This window comes from Papilio machaon, chromosome 29 (genome assembly GCF_912999745.1).
Source record: "Papilio machaon chromosome 29, ilPapMach1.1, whole genome shotgun sequence".
Lineage (NCBI taxonomy): Eukaryota > Metazoa > Arthropoda > Insecta > Lepidoptera > Papilionidae > Papilio > Papilio machaon.
The window spans coordinates 1,895,220-1,917,500 of record NC_060014.1 but is presented as its reverse complement, the minus strand read 5'-3'; the positions used below and the strand labels follow the sequence as shown (position 1 = coordinate 1,917,500).

The 22,281-nt window shown below is 33.5% G+C and overlaps 2 protein-coding genes across 2 annotated transcripts; both read right to left on the bottom strand.

Annotated features, from left to right (window-relative positions):
• Nucleotides 1-42: 42 nt before the first annotated feature.
• On the bottom strand, nucleotides 43-10,900 carry LOC106719453 (zinc finger protein 91-like). The gene is made up of 12 exons (XM_045685374.1): nucleotides 10,667-10,900; nucleotides 9,876-10,001; nucleotides 8,937-9,344; nucleotides 8,285-8,454; nucleotides 7,211-7,291; nucleotides 6,225-6,356; nucleotides 5,502-5,579; nucleotides 4,688-4,858; nucleotides 3,732-3,842; nucleotides 1,703-1,814; nucleotides 1,166-1,264; nucleotides 43-243 (listed from the first exon to the last, which is right to left on the bottom strand). Exons 1-12 carry the CDS (start codon nucleotides 10,781-10,783, stop codon nucleotides 94-96), a joined length of 1,755 nt encoding a protein of 584 aa, XP_045541330.1. The 5' UTR covers nucleotides 10,784-10,900; the 3' UTR covers nucleotides 43-93.
• Nucleotides 10,901-11,836: 936 nt separating this feature from the next.
• On the bottom strand, nucleotides 11,837-15,279 carry LOC106719501 (U3 small nucleolar ribonucleoprotein protein IMP3). The gene is made up of 4 exons (XM_045685390.1): nucleotides 15,000-15,279; nucleotides 13,476-13,687; nucleotides 12,006-12,181; nucleotides 11,837-11,915 (listed from the first exon to the last, which is right to left on the bottom strand). Exons 1-4 carry the CDS (start codon nucleotides 15,134-15,136, stop codon nucleotides 11,892-11,894), a joined length of 549 nt encoding a protein of 182 aa, XP_045541346.1. The 5' UTR covers nucleotides 15,137-15,279; the 3' UTR covers nucleotides 11,837-11,891.
• Between the last annotated feature and the right edge of the window lie 7,002 nt (nucleotides 15,280-22,281).

The following is a 22,281-nucleotide window of genomic DNA, read 5'->3' as shown; positions in this document are numbered from 1 at the left end:
TATTTGAGTATTGTAAATTGTTGATATAAATATGTTTGTTTGTAATAAATTTTACAGCTTTATTTTATTTATTTATCTATTGAATTCGACATATTAGTGCGTGGTGTCTCGCTTGCGGTGCACGCGACGCACGTGTCTGGACAGACACGAGTGCCAGCTGAAGCGCGCATTGCACGTGCCGCATTTGTAAGGTGCCTCGCGCGAGTGCAAACCAGACACGTGCCCGCGGAGTTTTGCCTGGTTCTGGAATATCCATACATTGCTTTGTAAAACCTTTTTTTCACTAGTTAAGTTGGAAGCGTTGACTATCTCATACTAAAATATAATAAAGCGTAAACACACATTTCTTTATAACACATTATCGTAGCAATCACGGAATGTTTTAAATAATTATTTTTGTAATAAAAAGCCCTTTACTTAAGACACGCTTTAGGCGATATATTTTCATGCCATTAATCTTAGGAGGTGAGTAAATTGAAAAAAAATGTTATACGTGAAAGGGACAATTGCAAGCCAATAGCAGCAAAGATGAATAGTTGCCATGGTAACGGAGATTCTCAGCCAATGGCCTTCGTTATCATTTGAGCATTTGAATTTTGACTAATTAACTTTAATGCAGATAAAATGATTGCTGTGAAAATTGCTGTAATAAATAATAAAGTCTAGGTTATAAGATGAAATAGCTATGAAGATGTAATAATATCAGTGTCGCTGCAATGGAGTTCTGCGAAGCGACAGAAAAGGGGACATACAGAGTGTATTTCTCCTTTGTACACATACCCTCTTTTGCCAAAATCACACCATAATTCCCTTTTCCACTAGTTCTCTGATAAAACATCTTTCAATGAGTCGCGGCCGAGCTATTGAAAATTTAGTTTTTTTTATTTGATCGCCATTATCTCAGGAACTATCAATCGGATTTTAAAAATTCTTTCCATTTTTGATAACTCAATTAATTAGAAAGGTTATAGACATTATAACTTCACGGTATAACATTTAGGAGCTGAGCAGAAAGGAAATTATAAATTTAAGCTGGAACTAGTAAAAATCTAACAAAAGGGTTGGTAGAGAAAGTATACATTTGACTCAATCCTGACACACATCTTTTGCCCCATCCACATTCATACATACATACACATCGGTTTTGGATGATATAGATTCTTACCGGGAAAGCTTTCCCGCAGTGATGACACAGATGAGCTGCTTGATCTTTTTCATGAACATTCTGCTTGTGAAGGTATAGAGATGTATGACTCTTGAACACCTGAACACATAAAAAACAATATTTAGTTAAAGAATTAAATTTCCGACCCACTTAAAAAATATTCCACATTAATTTGTCATCGTGTTGTGAGATTTTCTATTAAAACTAGTCGATTTTTATTCCTAGATTGAATCCAAACCATAGATAAAGTACATTTTTAGCTCCTAAATTCCTAAATATTTACAAAACACCTTTTCGTAACTTAATAATATAAATTAACAACGAATATATAAATAATCTAATTTTAAAAACAAGCTTTTATTATGTTCCCGTTAACCAGCTCAAACTAGATGTAGTTTCGTTTCATTACAAAGTTCCTATGACCTTCCAGTTCCATCATCAGATCATCACCATATCATCATAATATTGTATTATCACACAATTTACACATGTATACAAAAATTCCACTCAATGTAAAATGTATGTAAAAATGGTTACCTTCTGGCACTCTGTACATTTATGTACGTAGTTCTTCAAGTGATCCCAATCTACGTGGTCTCGGAGTCGAGTCTTGTTTGCGAAACGTTTACCACATTCGCTACACATATATCTAAAATAACAGAAAAAACTTGAGAGGTGTGTTGGGACACCCGGATGGAACGAAGTTTCTTTCTATTAATTAGTGAAGGAACCAATGTTTATTCTATGAATAAAAAACTTAAGTCTTCACAAGAAGTACATTTTATTTCTATGAATTTTCGTTATATATTGTCAGGTCGTTGCCATGGTGAAGTAGCGCTCATTCGTCGTTAACATACTTACTATAGCAAAAAGTGTCGTGACAACTTTTCCTAAGAATTTTTTCCGTCTAGCCCCCTTTCACAACAAGCGATAAGGAACTTCGTTCCAATATGCGGCTCACAAATTTCCCTCAAAATAAAGGGGAAAATTTACAAAACCATCGTAAATGTCATGATGTATGGATCCTAATGTTGGGATGTTAAATGGACGGATGAAAAGAGAGTACATGTGAGCGAAATGATAATGTTAAGATGGTTGTGTGGTGTAACAAGAGTGGATAGCATACGAAATGAGTATATTAGAAGAAGTCTGAAAGTAGCACCGGTAGTAGAAAAATTGAGAAGTAAAAGGTTAACGTGGTATGTTATGTGGAGGGAAGAAACGCATGTGGTAAAGAATGTTAAGTATGAGTGTGGAGGTACACTGATAGAGGTAGACATAAGAAGAGTTGGATGGATTACGTGAAAGGTGACATGATCAAGGAGGTGACAATGGAGATGACGGCGGACAGATTGATTTGGAAGACGGTACCCTTGTGACCCTACGTAAGTGGGACAAGGTCATGGAGATGATGATGAACAGTAGTTTTCTTAACTAAAAAACTTTATGACACTCAGATGAAGAATACGAATCGAATGACACCTAACTCGTCAAAATCTGTTCAGTTTTGTATGTTATAGTCCAGTCGCGGAGCACGAAGAATTTCGTACATTGAACTGTCATTACCTGTCTCTGTCACTCCCGCGTAAATACAATGAGTCTCGCTCGCACAGATACAATGACCGCCGTCTTCAGGGATTGTAAACCTTTTATTGGAGACTATAAGTTTGTTCTAGTTTGCATAATAAAATTTTTATGGGCTCAGTTAGAAGGATTACCGAAAAGGAATTTTTATTATTGGATAGTTCGAAATGAACAATCGAAACGAATATTTGAAAGACGAAAGTGCAGGCAACATCATCTATTTTATTGCCGGCTTTCCGATAGTTAGTACTTTTTGGTTTTAACATATTATGGAAATATTTTATTGATTTTATTACTTGTATTATTAAATCTAAATAAATAATTTATATAACAATAATAACTATATTTTATAAGTTGGTAAATTTTCTTTCTCCTTCAAATAATTCATGTAAACCGCACTAAATACAAAAATGTTTGAGACCTCTGTTAGTAGGTAAAGAGGTCATTGTACGAAATTCATCGTCCTCCGCGACTGGACTATACATGATGTTACAATTAAATTAACATACATACAACCCCATAAATGCGTAATGGAATTAATTGATACGATATCTGATAGCGATTTATGGAGTATAGACCGACTAGTCTATCTGAACGGGTGGGCATAAATCAAACTAAATTATAACAGCACACTAAGTCCCTCCTATCAATGTAAAAAATGTTACAAGATCCTGTTTGTACTGTAGCTGTCATGTTTTTTTTCTTTTATGTCTGTCTAAATAGGTTTTATATATATTCTGAGAGAACCAACTGCGAAAGCACTTATCTAACTGGCTAAAATAACCTTATTTGACTAAAAGTGTGCAAAAACGTAGGGAAAAAGACTGTGAGTATGACGTCACAATAAGTTGCGAGAGACATTATTTAAAACGCAATTCCCGCGAAAAACATCTTTAAAAATTCTCCTGTCACTTGTCAAATGTAAAAGACAAAGATTAAACAACACAGATAATCCAACAAATGTCATAGATTAAGTACTCACTTGAAATCATTCTCAGAGACATGTCTCATACTGACTTTCATATGCTGATCATACGTTGCCTTAGATGAGAACGTTCTATTGCACGGTTCGCAAACTAAATCACCTTTTGCTCTGGAAATAAAAATTTATAAGGTTCCTTTTGTCGAAATGTATATAAGTCTAGAAACATTAATATAACAAAAAAGAAAAACGACTTCATCCGAGCGGAATAAAAACAATCTAGTTATAAAAATAGCCTATGTTACTCAGTGATAATGTAACTTTCTAGTTACAAAAGAATTTCTGAAATCACTCCAGTAATTTTTGAATTAATTTGTTACATAGAAAAGTACAAATCTTTTCCTATTTAAACTAGATGTCGAATGCGACTCCATCCACACAATTTTAAGAAAAACTTAATAAGTAGTCTACATATTCTTCCACACTGTTCTATATCTGTGTCTAATTTCATCAAGATCTGTTGTAATGTTCTAGAAATACCTTATAACAAACATCCATCCATCCAAACTTTCGCAATTATAATATTAGTAAGAAGTAAGATAAAAAAAGTAATATCATCATCAATCTGCCCTTATCCCTACTTCTCCATACATCTCTATCAGCTGTCATATCTGAATTTACCCACTTCTTACGTATATCCTCTTTCACACAATCCATACATACTTTCTTTGGTCTTCTACCTTTAGCCATCCACATTCAATCTCATTACTTTTTTGTTTATAAATAAAGCTGAAAATAATATATATTTTTAAACTAGCTTTTACCCGCGACTCCGTCCGCGCGGAATAAAAAATAGAAAACGGGGTAAAAATTATCCTATGTCCGTTTCCTGGTTCTAAGCTACCTGCCCACCAATTTTCAGTCAAATCGATTCAGCCGTTCTTCAGTTATAAATAGTGTAACTAACACGACTTTCTTTTATATATATAGATATAGATATAAATCTGTTATATTACCTAGCATTATGACTATCCATATGTCTTGCTAGATTTCCTCTCCATTGAAATTTTTTATCACATTGTGGACATGGAAATGTCTCTCTTTGTTTATTAACTGAAGCTTTAATCTCTTCTATTCTGTCCCTTTTCTTCTCAGCATTATCTTCTAGAGGAGAGTCTTTTAAATTTCTTGAAATACGAGAAGTAGAAAGTTTTAGAGGTACTATAGACAAGAAATTGAGATTTAAAATATTCTTAACAATAGACAAAGTATAGTAGAATTCAATCATCATCAGCTCTTTATATATCTCCACTGAGGGTCTCAGAGTCTACCCTAAGTTAGAGATGACTATGTCATAGTCAACAACAGTCAAGTGCGAGTTGACTTCACACATATCATTGAATTTCTTCTCAGATATGTGTGAAATCAATAGAAATGGCAAATTATAAAAACCTATCTAAACAATTTCATCTTTATAACTCTGTAAGATTTATTATAAATAGACAAACAAATAAAGTTAAGAAATTATATAATGTAATGGCCGCCTTGTATTCAATTTGACATATGTATGTTTGAAAAATTTGATCTTTTATATGAAACTTAGCAAAGATTTAAAATAAAAAACTTTATATACTAGCTTTTGCCCGCGACTTCGTCCGCGCGGAATAAAAAAAAATGCACACAAGATAAAAAAGTTCCTATGTCCGTCTCCTAGTTCTAAGCTACCTCCCCATCAATTTTCAGCTAAATCAGTTCGACCTATCTTGAGTTATAAATAGTGTAACTTACACGACTTTCTGACTATATATATAGATAAGAAAAGACATTCACCTGACTTTTAACAATATTTGATGTTTCGAGCTTGTTTTCACATGTTTTTGTAAATTAGATGTTGTTGTGAAAGACAATCTGAAAGTAAAAAAAAAATAGAAATTTTAGCGCGTTTTTTTTTACAGAAAAAGTACAATAACAAGATTATTTACTCGACTGAATATATGTATGTCAATTCTGTAACATCCTGTATTTTAAATGACTGAACTGATTAGGACTTTAAAAAAAAAAACTTATATAGGAACGGCTAAAACACTCACGTATATATATCCGGTGTCGGCACCGACTAGTTTCGAGCCCTTCGGGGGCCCTTCATCAGGGTGAGTGGGACTGGTATTATTTCGCGGACGCGGCCCCTCGCTCACTAAGAGCACCCTGATGAAGGGCCCCCGAAGGGCTCGAAACTAGTCGGTGACGACACCGGATAAATACGTGAATGTTTTAGCCGTTTCTATATATGTTAATGATAATGTCTCACGAAAGTTTGAATAATTAAAAAAACAAAAAAAATATATTTAAAAAAAAAACTATGATTAACTATATTTAACGACAAATAATGTTAGGCAACAAGGCTGCAAGAGCAATAGCATCAGGTGCAACAGTAAAAAAACTGATTTTGTCGTGTGAGGTGTCATTTGGTATTTTGTCCCTGAGTGTCATATAGTAGTAGGGTATTTTTGACTTTCGTAGAAGTAAGTGTCATGTATATGCTGTCTTTCTAACCTGCAAGTTTCACAATATGGCTTCCTTTTCTGTCCCGTTTCTATCCGATGCGTTTCTAAATGCTTTCTTAATGATGTTTTCCATCGAAATGTCTTAGAACAAAGTTCACAAGGGAAAGATGGCTGTTCTATACTAAAAATAGAGAGAAAGAAAGAGAGAGAGATAATATGAAGTCTTATTTTTAATTAAAAAAATAACACTATTTGGTTATGAATTTCGATTGATGGACGCTCAACTAGTATGAATTAATTTTATATACAGTAGAATCTGAATAAGCGAGAGTCATTATCTACCTCCATAACAGAGGGTAGATTGTTAGAGAGAACCATCTATAAGCGAGAAACTCGGATTAGAGAGAACCATCTATAAGCGAGAAACTCAGATTAGAGAGAACCATCTATAAGCGAGAAACTCGGATTAGAGAGAACCATCTATAAGCGAGAAACTCGGATAAGAAAGAACCCTCTATAAGCGAGAAACTCTGGTTAGAGAGAACCCTCTATAAGCGAGAAACTCTGTTTAGAAAGAAACCTCTATAAGCGAGAAACTCGGATTAGAGAGAAACCTCTATAAGCGAGAACATCGCGGTTCCTTGGACTCTCGCTTGCGCAGGTATGACTAAAAAATCCATGTCGATATGTTTGTTTGAACTTCCTGATTGCTTGAAAAAACGTCTGCCTTTAAAAATATTGAAAAAAAACTTTGTCCCTTTTAAGTTATACTTTTTGTTGATACTGTGACATAAGATTTTTTTTTAATATTTGTTTTATTCACATTTCACTATCTTACTAATATTATAAATGCGAAAGTTTAGATGTATGTTTGTTTGAAGTTATCTCCAGAACAACTCAACAGATCATGATGAAATTTGTCACAGATGTAGAACATAGTCTTGAAGTACACATAGGCTTCTGTCTGTCTGTTTATAACGACGACGGTACATTTATGGTTATAATAATTGGTTTCCCTGATAATTTTTTTATTACCTGTTATCATCTTGAATTTTTTCAATAATTTCATCCGGATCATCATTTAATTTATTTTCCATCAGATAATCGTAATCTACACTGTAAAAAATTAAACATTATTTAAATTCAATCTAACTTATATTATAAACTAGCTTTTACCTGCGACTTCGTCCGCGCAGAATAAAAAAAAATGCACACAAGATAAAAAAGTTCCTATGTCCGTCTCCTAGTTCTAAGCTACCTCCACATCAATTTTCAGCTAAATCAATTCGACCGATCTTGAGTTATAAATAGTGTAACTAACAAGACTTTCTTTTATATACCTATATATAGATAGATGCGAATGTTTAGAATTTAGATGGATGGATGAAAGTTTGTTTGAAGTTATCTCCAGAACGGGAAAACGGATATTGTTGAAATTTGGCATAGATGTAGAACATAGTCTGGAAGACACAGGCTACTAATTAAGTTTTTTTTAATTCCGCACAGACAGAGTCGCGGGTCACAGTTAGTATATTTAAAAGTAGCAAATGAAAATAGTCATCTGATTTCGCTATACTAGCGCAGTTTGGCTATAGACATCTATTATAAATTAAAGGGGGGAGCAACGTTAGAAATATGATATATCCCTTTCCTGTGCGTCCCTCCCTCCAAATCCACTTTCCCTTCTCTTCCTTTCCTTGCAAGAAATGGATGGGAAAGGCATTTTTATATTAGAACTTTCAACAGTGTTAAGAATTATCTTTTGTCAATTGGTACAAGTAGCGTTGCCATTCGTCCGTATAAAGCCGGACATAGGTTAGATTTTTGATTGCGTGTCCGACCTTTCTACCCAAATGTCCGGCCAAACTGACTGGTCTGTCCGGCTAGTAGGTTTGGCGACCTGGCAACCCTAGGTACAAGTCTTCTATATCTATTACAAAGAGGAAAGATTTAATTGTTTGCATCGAATAGGCTCAAAAACTATTCAACCGATTTGAAAAATTCTTTCACTGATGGAAAGCTACACTGTCCCCGGGTAAAATGAGCTATGTTTATTACTAGATTTTTTTACTGCCAGTCTGTAATAAATTAGAAAAAAAACTACATCACCTGTGACAATGCATCATATTGTAGTGCTTAGTGACAGCTCTCTTGCTTATAAAATTATTATTACACAACATACATTGAAATCTCTTCTTATGTCTGTTAATATGATAATTGTATGAAACTTCACTCGTAAAAGAACATATACAAATATTGCATTTATATTTCGATGCATTCTGTGAAAGAAAAAAGTAACTCACTAACAAAGTAAATTTTATAAACGTTAACATTTCATTTAGGTAATAAAATAAATTACAAAATATTTCTGGTGCGGAACTTTGTTTTACATAACTATATGAAATAAGCTTATCTCATTTCGTTATATTCACTTTTACTTCCACTTCACTTTTTTTACACAAATAACTGAAAAAGTGATATACTGTAATAGCTGCTGTGTAATTTGACATTCCTTTATTTACGGTCGAACATGGATAATTGGAAGTTTAACAGATCGCGATATTTTTCTCGCTCATAGAGTTTTCTATCTAACCCGAGTTTCTCGCTCATAGAGTTTTCTATCTAACCCGAGTTTCTCGCTTATGAAGGTTGGTCGGGACCAAACAATGATTCTTACTTAATCATGTTTAAATGTTCACTTAATCATGTTTATTTTTAAGGCGTTGGTTTGAAATTAGAAAAAAATTGTGTTAAAACTTACCACTTCATGTTTTAAATAAATATGGTCTTTCAAATCATCTGCATTCGGAAATACTGTAATACAATTTTCACATTTATATATAGCATTTATATATTCTTCTTTAGAAGATAACATTCTTCTTTCTTCTTCTAAATCTTCTACACATAATACAATCTCTTTGTACACTTCTGTGTTACATTTTTTATCATCTGATGATTTACGTGATTTTTTTTTCCTTTTAATTTCTATTAACGGCTCTTTATCGCCAGAGTTTTCTGATGTATCTTCGCTTTTGATTCTATCTATCGTAACATCCCATACTTTTTCTGTTTTTATTTCATCCACATAATTATAACTTGTTATTAATGTTTCTACAATTTTATGTGTTGCCAAATTTGATGTTGAATTTATATGTGACAAATCTAAATTCTGAAAAAAAAGATATGAGTATGTTTAAAAAAAATCAAATATAAAAGTAAGTAATATTGCTAATATTATAAATGCGAAAGTTTAGATGGATGTTTGTTTGAAGATATCTCCGGAACGTCTCAACGGATCTTGATGAAGTTCACAGATGTAGAACATAGTCTGGAAGAACACATAGGTTATTAATTATTTACTTATTAGTTTTGTTTTTCATTCTGCGTGGATGGAGTCGAGAGCGACAGCTAGTATTTTTTATATGTTACAGCATGATACAACTTATAATGTTGAATAAAATAACTTTTTCAATTCAAAAAAATATTTAAGCGCTAGATATCGCCTACGATTCCGTCCACAGAATTGTTAAAAAAAACTTAATCAGTAGCCCATTTGTTTTTAAAAGATATGTTCTACATCTATGCTAAATTTCAGCAAGATCCGTTGAGCCGTTCTGGAGATACATTCAAATAAACATCCATCCATCTAAATATTTGCATTTATAATATTAGTAAAATTCTATCTATTAATCCATCTTACCTGTTTCAAATAATTCTGAAATATTTCAAAGTTACGGACAACTTGACGTGTGAATTTGGTAAAACGAGATATGATTGCATCACATTCCCAGCACAGAGACATTGGTGTACTAACATTCTGCATTACCTGAAATGAACAAAAAGTATTTTATCAGATAGCTTGGTGACTCTTATATTCGCTCAAGTGAACTCAACAGTTTTAAGTGTAGCAGGTTGTAGTACAACACAACAATAACGGAAAGATATTTGAAAAGGTTAATAATAGATAGCAAGCTCAATCACAGTATCTCAAGACGAAAGTCTTCGACTAGTGTGTGTTTCCAGTGTTGGCTGGTCGACGCCGCGTGTGCAGGCCTCCCGCAATATGGACTAATTATCTGGTCAATGTTGCGTGACTATCCTGTAAGCAGGTTGCACAGCCAACCAATCATCGTGGCGATCTTCGGGTGAGGCCTACGCCCAGCAGTGGGCGTTACGAGGCTGTATAGATCGATAAATAGCTACCAAGATAAATAATACTATCAATTTCATATTTTTATTCACTTTATAGTATTTTTACTGCTTATTAGATGTAATTTTATTTGTCAGAGAAGGTAATTGTTTTATATTAAAAGGTACGTGGTAAGGCACATGAGCAAGCGGCCAGTGACTACCCATAGATTTTGTCCCCATCCCATCCTTGTAAGAAACTGGTGAAATTCGACCTCTGCACGCGGAACAATTGTGAATATTAACTTCGTTACACCAATATACAAGTAGTGTTAATAAAAATTGATTGGTAAAGCACTTTACCGGTATTTCACTTAGAATTTGTAAAAAACATTTCTTCTTCCAATAGTCTTCGATAATTATCATTTTGCGACCTACACAAAGGCATCCTATACATAAAATGCTGTCAGTAATCTCCATCGGAGGGTCTATAATGTAATGATAATAATTTTCCACTTTGTTTCATTCAGAAAATCTCATTTATTAAGTACATACTCGAGTTTAACATTAAAGCTAAAACAATGAACAAAAACCGAAACCAAACATATTACATGTCAAATGTCAATGTCAAGTCAAAGTCATTCATTCAAATTCAGTGTTAATCACTCATTCAATGTTACCATTTTCAAATTATGTTTATTTATTTTAAAAAACATTAGATTAATTGTTCTTCAAAAAATTAACTAATATTATAAATGCGAATGTTTATATGGATGGATGGATTGATATTTGTTTGAAGGTATCTGTGGAACGACTCAACGGATTTTAATGTAATTTAGCACAAATGTAGAACTTAGTCTGGAAAAACACATAGGGTACTACGTTTTTTTAAATTCCGTGCGGACTGAGTCGCGGGCGACATCTAGTATTCTATACATTTAATTTCTCAAAACAGAAATATCTTTAAATTAGAAAATATCACATACTTTCGCCAAAGCTACTACGCTGTGCATAGAGCTGAGAATAATTGAGGACAATGTGAATATTAATATTATGTTGTGATTATTATGATTAACATTTCCTACATGTATTATTGTACTCTTTGATGCAGGATAAGGCTTTAAGAAATCTGCCATGATCATGACTCAGACAGAACCCATCAATAGCAGATAACAATAGCACAGATAATATAACCTATAGATTATACGAGAGCATCGGTGGCTCAGGTGTCAAGCATTTGACTTGCAATCTGCAGCTCCTGGATTCGAATCTCGCCATGTACCAATGTTTTTCGATTTACATATGTACATTCATCCGACGTTCTTACCTTAACCTTCACATAACTGAAAAGAAATTCAATTATATGTGAAGTCATTCCGCACTCGGCCAGCATGAATAACTATGATCTAGTCACCCTTAACTTAAGGTAAACTCCGAGCTCCTTTTTGGGAGCCATTACGAAAATGACATAATGATATCAGACAAAGAAATTATAAAATCTCAGGGGAAATAAATAAAAAATTGTTTTTTTTGCTTATATATAGTTTATTTAAATTTATTTCTTCATAAATATATGGTTAATTATTAACTATACATTGTCAAAATCATCTCTCTGAAACAAATTAAATGAAAATTATTACTATCATAGTATTTATAGTTAGAAATATTATTTTAACAGTAATATACATTAACATATACATACCATGTCATTGTACTCCATAATATGTTTCTTAATAGCCGAAGAATCAACCCATGTGACAAAATCTTCCAATGCTCTTGTGACTAGGAATGACGGGTTCTTTACAAGTTGAGCACCCACTCTCACATGGCCTTGTTCAATCAATTTTGTTGCCTCTTTTAAATTCTCTGACATTTTATCTAGAATAAGACAATTTTACTATTGTTAGGACTGTTGAGGGTAGTCACACAAAAGGTTTTATACGGAAGTATGCGCTGCTGCTCGAGACAGTCTCTTTCCATCCGTCATTGCGGAACGTCTGACATTTTTGTTTATTTACGTTCGGTTTGAGTTTACACTACAGCGAGGATTATTATGAAGTAGAGTTAAATTCATTATTTCGCTGTTAGTTTAATTCTTTTAAAATACTTTTGCATCAAATATCTTATACTATCTTATTAATATTAGAAATGGAAAATTCTAGATTCTAAATTCTGGAATATAGTCTAGAAAGTCACATATGCTACTTGATTTAATTCCACCCACACGGAGTAGTGGTCGACAGCTAGTGTGCTTAATTTTTATACAATTTTCCATAACCCAGTACCTAGTTATTGACATCAAAAATATTGGTCAGTAAAAATACTCCATCACCTAATTAAACATTATTAACGTTCTCCCTTTTTTATATAAAAACCTAGCTGTCACCTGGACTCCGTCCATGCGGAGTTAAAAAAAACAATAGTCTATGTGTTCTTCCAGACTATAAAGAATCATCTGTGCCAAATTTCGTTCTGATCCCTTCTAATGAACATCCATCCATCATAGACAGATAAATAAAAATATAGACAGTAAAAACCACCAACTTTGAAATGGCAATGGAGTACTAATAAAAATATCATTTATTTAATATTATAAATGCAATAGTTTGGTGGATTGATGGATGTTTGTTAAAAGGTACCTCCAAAACGGCTATATGGATCTGGATGGAAGTTGACATAGATATAGAAAGCTGTCTGAAACAACATTTAGGCTATTTGCAGCTTTTTTTTAATCTTATTTATTTATTATTATTATTGCAAGGTGGCAAACAAGCAAGCGACCACCTGAATTCTCCGAAATGGCGAAGCGACCGCTACCCATAGACATTCACAATTGCAGATGCGTTGCCTACCCTCAATTGATGAAGGAGGAGACGCACTAAAAGAGAATATTTAACCTTCCTATGCATCTCCTCCTCCATCAAATCCACCTCCCCTTCCCATCCTTTCCTTTTAAGAAAAGAGGTGGGAAGGGAAAGAGGACTAAAATTAGGCCTCCGGCACCACACTCTTCAGACTGTACGCGGAATTGCTTCCACTTCACGCCTGTCTTCTGTGTGGTCGTGGTATTTCACCGGGTGAGCCGGCCAATTCGTGCAACAGATGTTGTTGTTGCTGGTGTCTACCACTATTAAATTCTATTCTTTTTAACTAATAAAATGTGTCTACTTACTTCTAAGCATAACCACAGGTAGTCTGCGTCTACAAAATGAGCTGGCAGAGACACTTGAAGCGAGAGCTAAATCCCATCGAGTTGGTATCAGACCCATTTGATATAATTTTTCTAAAAGACGAGCACTTGATATTGTTCTAAAATTTGATCCTGCATCCAAATCTTTGATTTTATTGGCAATATTTCTTATATCCCTTGAAAGAACATTGTACCTAATAGAAAACAAATATATATTAGTTTAGAAACATTCCTCTTAGGAATACTGGCCACCTACAGATAACAGGAGGTTTTAAAAATTTTATAATCTATATTGTCTTGTGTGGTGTCTTGGCCTTTTTACAATTTTGTAATTTTCATGTTTATATAATACTAGCTGTCATCCATGACTTCGTCTGCGCCGGAATTTAAAAAAATAACTTAATATGTAGCCTATATGTTCTTCCAGATTATGTTTTACATCTATACCAAATTTCATTAAGATCTATTAAGCCTTTCTGGAGATAACTTCAAACAAACTTCATTATCCATCCATCCTTTTAATTTTTTCAATTTTTTCTGTCATAAGAATCTTCTCCTGACAATAACAAACACAACAAAAAAAAAGTGAAATCGGTCCAGCCATTCACGCTTGATGGCGTGACCAAGGGATATAGGGATTCATTTTTATAAATACATATAGATATTTTTATTATACTGCTAGCTGTCGCCCGCGACTCCGTCCGCGCGCAGTTAATAAGCTTATATGACACGTTCGTAGATTTACCATAGCAGCGCCATCTATTGATTACTTACTCAACCCAGGCGAAAGGTATCGACATCTGTGTTAACAGATAATTGTGACTGTCAAATAATAACAGACAAATAATTAGCAATAAATTAAAATTGCGACTATAATTTGAGATTTAAACTATCCTATCTCTCAAGTTGGATAGAACTGCACATGGTGTGCGAATTTTATTATAATCGGTTAAGTGGTTTAGGAGTCCATTAAGGACAAACATTGTGACACGAGATTTATATATATTAAGATATATAAAATTCTCGTGTCACAGTTTTCGTTGCCATACTCCTCCGAAACGGCTTGACCGATTCTCATGAAATTTTGTGAGCATATTCAGTAGGTTTACCTGCGCGCGGACGGAGTCGCGGGCGACAGCTAGTATATTATAATTATCATATGTGTTAATTTATTATCTTGGGACTAAATCTTTACCATCAGTTTGGTTTTATATGGATTAATGTTTATGAGAATGTATATCTCCAACAACACATACAATTCTTAATTAGTTATTAATTAATATTATGCATAAGGCAACAAATGTAAAATAATTATTTACATGGCTAATTAAAGTTGAACCTGAATAACCGAGACACCTCTATAGCTGAGTTATTGTCAGAAAGAAGCCTATATAAGTGAGAAAAATAAAGCGGCCCCTTGGGCTCTGTAGTTTGATAAAAGAAACAATCAAAGCTAAAAATTAAAAATAGTTTGCAACAATTTAAAAATGTAACATTGATACTTACAGTGTATAATCTTCACGTTTTTGTATGTAGTACTTCTTCATCACCTTTACTTCGCTTAAATTGTTGTCCACCTTCCATGATATAAAATCAACTTTTTTAAGTAACTTTTTCTCGTGAAATTTCAGTGCCCGTACCATTTTTTATGTTATAAATCGTATTTCATAAACAATTAATTACAAATACAACCAAAATTACTTGATATAAATAAACCTTAACCCAGGAACCATAACAAACAAGAGCACGTTTTGGAATTTCAAAGCCTGTCAAAACGACATAGTGATGGGATTCGAGTTGCTTTTCACTCGAGTGACTCTAGTAGTTTTATTACTCGCACTCGAGTAAAATTTTTGACTACTCGAGTTTCGGGTCAACTCGAGTTGACTTTTACCACTCCAGTGGTTTACTGTTAAGTTTGTGACCAGTTTACCCCCTGTAGGTTCTCTTTGAAATTACGTAGAAATCAGTTTGTGTGAGTTGTTACTGTTAAATGTTTTGGTTATTTATGACTGTGTGTTATTAGTAAGTGGTGAAAATGAGTAAAAGTATAAAAAAGCAATTGTGTGGTCATTTTTTGACAAAAATTTAGAATAAAGAATCGTTATTTGTAAATTTTGCAAAAAAAGTTACAAAGATTTTGGTAAAACAACTAAGTTGATTTCTCACATGAAAAAATAAACATCCAGTTCAGTACAAGGATAGTAGTGGTGAATGTAATTCGTCACAAGCATGTTCTTCGAGTGATGCTGAGAGTTCTGCTTCCACGTCTACCACTAACAATTCTATTTCAAAGAAACGGCGTTATTCAGCAATTACAGCTTGCAAAGTCAAATGCTTCACTTACTAAGCAGAAAGAAAAAATAATTTCTTTAGCTCTTACTAAAATGATTTGTTAAGACTTACAACCTCTACAAATAATGAAAAATAAAGGCTTTATTAATTTTTGCCATGTAATGAATTCTGACTATGTTTTACCCAGCGGGAAACATTTAAGAGAGAAAATTCTTCCTGATGTTTATAATGCCACACGCATTATAATTGTAGATATTCAACATTTAGTTGAATATATGGCTGCTACAACAGATTAATGGACTTCTGACAGTAACAAAGCATACCTAACTCTTACAATTCATTTCATTTATAATTCAAAACTTTTTTCGAAAACTATTAGTATTCGAGAGGTTACGGAGGAACTTTTTTTATCTTGTGTGCATTTTTTTTATTTCGCGCGGACGAAGTCGCGGCTAAAAGCTAGTTATAAATAAATGCAAATCATATATCAATAAAAATCACGAGTTTTATCTTCACACGAGTGACATTCGAGTGAGCAAATTACTAGTACCGAGTGACTCGAGTGAAAATTTAAATCACTCGAGTTCATCACTAAATCGACATTTTTATTTATTTTATGACCTGGTAACATAGACCTTTAGCTTTAGGTTAGCAATGGCAAATGTTCATTGTTTTGGAGTTTGGAGTCACTTCACTTCACTAAGATTCGTCGTTTAAATTGTTTGAATTGTATTTTTTATGTAATTATAAATGGTTTTTATAGGATGTTGAATCTTGTAGTAAAATGTTAAGTGGCGGTGGGCGGGAGAAAGAAACGCACTTAAATGCATTGGTAACACTAAGTTCACTATAAGCTCATATTCACTATAGCACAAGTTTTTGTATTAGGAAACATTGGCAATCGAAAATAATGTGGTGGATCGTTCCTTCTTTTGCTTATAGTGTATATATTGGTTGTTTGTAACAATGCCTAGTCTTGCTAGTTGTGACAGCGCAGTATTATAGCCAAATCTCAATCTGTTTATTGTTGTAATGAAATCTCGACTTTCATTAGTTTTCAATTTGTCGTACCTTGTTTTAATAGGTAGGTTATCTTGGATACTTCTATACCACTTTCCCTCGTTGTCCTGGTCTTTCTTCCACATTTCTGTGCACAAAGTATAAATGTTTTCCTTAATATTTACAAAATAATCAGTAAAAGAAGCGGATAATGAGTCTGTAGCGTCAATACTGTTTATAGTCTTACACGCAGCTTTGTCAGCGTTTTCGTTGTCTGTAATTCCTTCATGTGAATTCACCCACATAAAAAATATAGCCTAAGAGACTGTTTACAGTTATTTTTATAATTATTATCTATTTACAGATATATTATGGATAAAGGGGGTCCATATTTGTTAATGAGTGTCACTCCTTCTATTAATGAAGTAGGAGTAATGTGTAGGTAGGGTGCAATTTTTTTTAACTATTTGAATATTATTACAAGATAGTAATATAGTAATTTGAGGCATTATCTGTGAGTAAGAGTCGTCTCAAGATTAATAGCATAACTTTTGTCTCAACTTTAGCATTGCACCAGATATTATTCTCAAAGCTTTGTTCTGCTATATGTCAAGTTTATTTACATGTGGGCTATTCAAATAAGCTAGAGAGCTATAATCAAAATGACTTCTTAAAATCAATTTGTATATTTAAAGACAGTATTTTGGGGTCTGCACCCCATGATACTCCGGCAAGATATTTCATGACATTTAAACCTTTTAAAGCATTTTTGGAAATATGTTTAATATGTGATTCAAAATTTTTGATCTATTATTATTGCTAAAAACTTTTTGCTGGTAATCTTGTTTATAATTTCACCATTTTAAACATTGGTGTATCCTTGCTGAATATCATAATATTGCTCGTGGATGGGGGTTTTTTTTCCTCTTCTTGGCTTTCACACGCAAGTGTATTTAGCCACTGAAAAGCAACTGAGAAGTTTAAAAACTTGGGAACCAAGTCGCACATAAGTCTAATATATCTAGAAATGCTGCAGTTATAACATTGTTTTCTGTAAATGCTATTTGAATATCTGTATTAAAAATTGATAAATTATCTAAAGTGCCTTTTCCTTTCCGAAAACCATACTGATTGGGGGGCCAATAAATTATTGTTTTCAACAAACCACTCTAATTTATTTTTAATTCTCGGCAATCTTTTCAAGGACTGAAGATAAAACAATAACCCTACATCTGATGGAGGTTTTTCTGGTTTTATTGGTAATATTAACTGAGTTTTCCACTGTATGGGAATGTTACCACAGATAATAATAGAGTTGATTAGTTTTAAATTAGTACATAAAAGATATATCTGACAAATTTACTAAAAAGGAGTATGGAATGCAATCTTGTCCCGGTAGAGTCCTTTATTTTAGATAAAACGGCTTTCAATTTCAAAAGAGAAAATGGTTCATTCAGTTTTGAAGGTATGTTGCTATCTATTTCTTGTGGATAAGTTAATTTTCTCTGGTACATAAGATAAGATTTGACTCTCCGCTGTTACTAGGAATTGTTCGTAGATGCATTTCGAACAATAACCTAGTAACAAAATAATTTAAATATGAACTGTTTTATTTTACTAACATAGTCGTAGGATCTGTTGTTTAATTTTATTTTCTACTAACACTTTATGGATGTAACTGGTCCGAAATAAAAGTTATTTTATTTTATTTTATTTATTTTTTTATTTATAAGATGGTGCGAGGTTATCTATAAATTTTTCTATTAAAGAAGGGGGGATATATTTATGTGTGGTTTTTGCTATGGCAGATTCTAAATCTTTTTATATTGTTCCATACTATAGAACTGTTAGTATTTGGTTCTATAGACATACATAATTTTTTCCATCCATCCGATTTCTTTTTTTTTAACACTTTTTTTGTTTCTTTAGAAATGTTAAGATTTAAATAATTTTCATTGGTCAATATTTTGTACTGTTTTTCTGCATCTTTTCTTTTTTTTAATAGCAATACTACAATCATTATCACACCACGGTGGTGATGGTATACTGTTTAAATTATTTTGTTTAATAGGAAACACCTGATCTGCTGATTGTGTTAATGCTTCTGTTAGAGGAATTAAAGCATCTTGCTCATGACTACTATTGTGTAATTTGGATGCTTCAGCATATGAAATTCAGTTTTGGGCCATTGTTAATTTACAGTCAAAACCGTTTATAGCGACATCGTTTAGAACAACATACCGGTTAAATTGACCAAAATCAAAGGTCCTGGCTGAATGTTATTACATATCTTTCCTATTAATACCTGTCACCGGTTGTTACAACTATCGGTTTTTACGACTCAATATGAGTAGTCCCTTCGATGTCGTTATAACAGATTTTGACTGTAATTTGTTTTTGTCTAGAGAACTCTGGGCAAGATTTACTAGTTGCAAAATGATTGCCTTTACATAAGCAGCACAATATATATTCTTCTTCTATGTTGCAAGATTCTGCACAATGATCTTGGCCACATTAATAGCATTGAGGTTTTGATCTACATTGAATTTTAGTATGGCTAAAGCGACAACAGTCGTAGCATTGTATTGTTGGGAAGTGCATAAGTCTGCAGGCAGAGTGCTAAAGCATATAAATATTCTTTTGGGTAACACTTGACCATCAAATGTTTGGACTACAGATTGTGAAGGGTTCCACATAGCCTTCCCATGTACAATTTTTTTGTAATTCAATCTCCTTGCTTTAATAATTTTGCCACATCCGATGGGCACATTGATGTTATCTATTATTTCTTCTGGGGACCACTCGGTAGGTACCCCACGGACTAATCCCATTTTAGTAATATTAAAGGTTGGAATGAAGACTTTTTTTTTGGACATCATTTTTAAGAAATGAATTGGCATCTAAGTAAGTTTCTGCCTATTCTTTTTACACTGCCATTGATTATATTGAAAAAATTGTGCTTTTTTAGTGAAGTGTAATTCCATCATTAGGGGACGTTTGTTTTTTTGAAGATGTACAATGTACGGAGAAGCATCCCAAGATTCATAATAAATTCTGCTCACTTGTGGCTGGCCTGGAGGTGTTGAATTACTGTTTACATTTACATTATCTAATGTTTTTTCTAAAGTATTATTTGCGGTTGATGTCTTAACATTATCGCAGTGACAATCTGAGGTTTTTTCTTCATCTACACCATTTATGCTCTTCTTTTTCCTTTTTTTTATTATAATGTTTACAAATTTTAGTTTGCCGAATAACTCTGCGTTTTCGGCTACTACTACCCATTAGCGACCCATCCGTATCCATGCCACTTTCACTCAAAGTGACTGTTGATGATAGACTATCTTCGAAGTGGACTGTATTAAATGAAATTGGTTTGCAAGAAAAGAATTTACTTCAACTTTGATATTACAACAAAAAGTACACGGAATTTACAGTATAAATCACAAATTGAGTCCCGCACTGAATCACCAAAGTCGCTGAGATACTGCTTCTAGCTTGCTGGAGAGAGAGCTGCCCCGCATGCTCGCCACATCGCCGTATATATCAGCTTGCTTGAGGGGCTTAGCTCGAAGGGGGCCTAAGCGCGCTCTGTCGTTGTGGGCGGGGCTTGCATGTGGCGCCACTTCCCCCACCACGCTTACTGCCCCCTCCCCTCTCATCGCTTCGTTCCCCGCAACGGGCATGGGGGCTAATGACATGAGGGCTAATGCCGTAGCTGTCCGTAACAGTGACATTACACGCAACGTCCTGGGGGCAGGAGCCGCCCCCAGGATCGGGCGGATCATTCATATTATAAAATAAATAATCTTACCAATAGATCGCCTTATATGAAAATATATACAGTTATATAAATATATACAATAATTAAAATATTTACAGTACTCCACTGATCTCTCACTATATATTTCAATTTAATTTTCAGTAGCCAAAGAAACACCCGCCCTATTCGAAAGTTCCCGCGCTTTTTTTCATTAGATGGGTTAATTCTTTAAAGTATAATGTTGTTGTAATAATGGAACAGTTTTTGATATAGCAACATTAATACTGTCTATTGCAACTTTATATATTTGTAAATTATAGATACTACTGTGTACAAAAAAAATGTTTTCAGTATTTTTTTTTTTGATTTTCCACCCGAGAGTACACCCGGGTGGGAGTATATTGTCGTGTTCCACAAATTTTATAACATGATCTTAAATTATATAATACATTGTTCGCAAGGTCCAGACAGCAATCTTCCTTAGCAATTTGATACTATTGTCTGACTGGCTGCCTGGGCACAGTGCTAGCTAATTATATATGTAATGAATAAATAAACGAATCAAGAGCAGACTTCTTCGAGATGAGTTCGGACAAGGAGTAGGGTGACACCTTCAGGCACCTGCAAAGGAGCTTATGGTCCAATCTATGAATCTGGAAGCGAGGGCAATCTTCAATTAAATGCTTGTAATTTTGTGCACTGGTAACATCGCAGAGGCACGCTTCGTTATCGGTGATTTTAAATCTATAAAGGTATTACTTATGAAAGCCGTGTCCTGTAAGGTATTGTGTGAATTCGAAAGAAATCTTAGTAGCAGACCATAGTTTGACTACACTATCTAAGGTGGGGAGCAAATCACGTGTGTGATTCCCCTGAGGCGGGCTTTGATATCTAGTCTCCCAAGACTGTCGATGACGTAGACGTATTTCTTGCTTGACGTAAGAAAGTAAAATGTTAAATGTTTACATTATTATCATCTGTCTATAAATTTACAAATTTCACTAGTGTAATGGGGATAAAACGACATTGTAATCTACAAAATAGTTTGGGGATACATGTTTTGGACAAAATGCTATAATCATTTCGTGGTAAAATGATTTATTTTCCATTGAGTTTTGTATTGGTCAAAATGTCTCATATTGATCATAAGATCATTGTTGACTCCAAGAAAAGTTGTGTTGACGGGTGTTATATGGCCAAGTGACAAAAACTTTTAAATAAAATAATTTATTTTTCTAGGATACAATTACATGTTCACAGTAGTACGTCGAAACAGTGAGTGAGTCGATCCCATTTAGACATCGAATATATAATAAGGGTATCGTGTGAACAATACTATTAAATGACGTATTGACAGGTTTAAACAAGTTTTTAGGAAAATGTACTTATCAATACTTAAACAAATATATATTAGTTAATTTATGTGGGAACGGTACTTAAATACAATGTTACGAAAATAACAAAATAATTTAAGACAAAGTGATGTTGAGGAATTTATGCGGTAGGTTCTTATATACTAGTATTAGTAATCTTACATGATATTACATAACAAAATGGAGTAAATAGTATATATAGTGGTCATTATATAACACGGGTGATGAAAAAATTGTTGTTGATTTTTAACTTGCTACATATTTCTATTTGTCGTGTTTTATGAATGAGAAGGATATGGATTCATTCCAGCCAACCAAATAAAATTTTTGTAATGGTCTTTTCGTTTTTTTTATGATG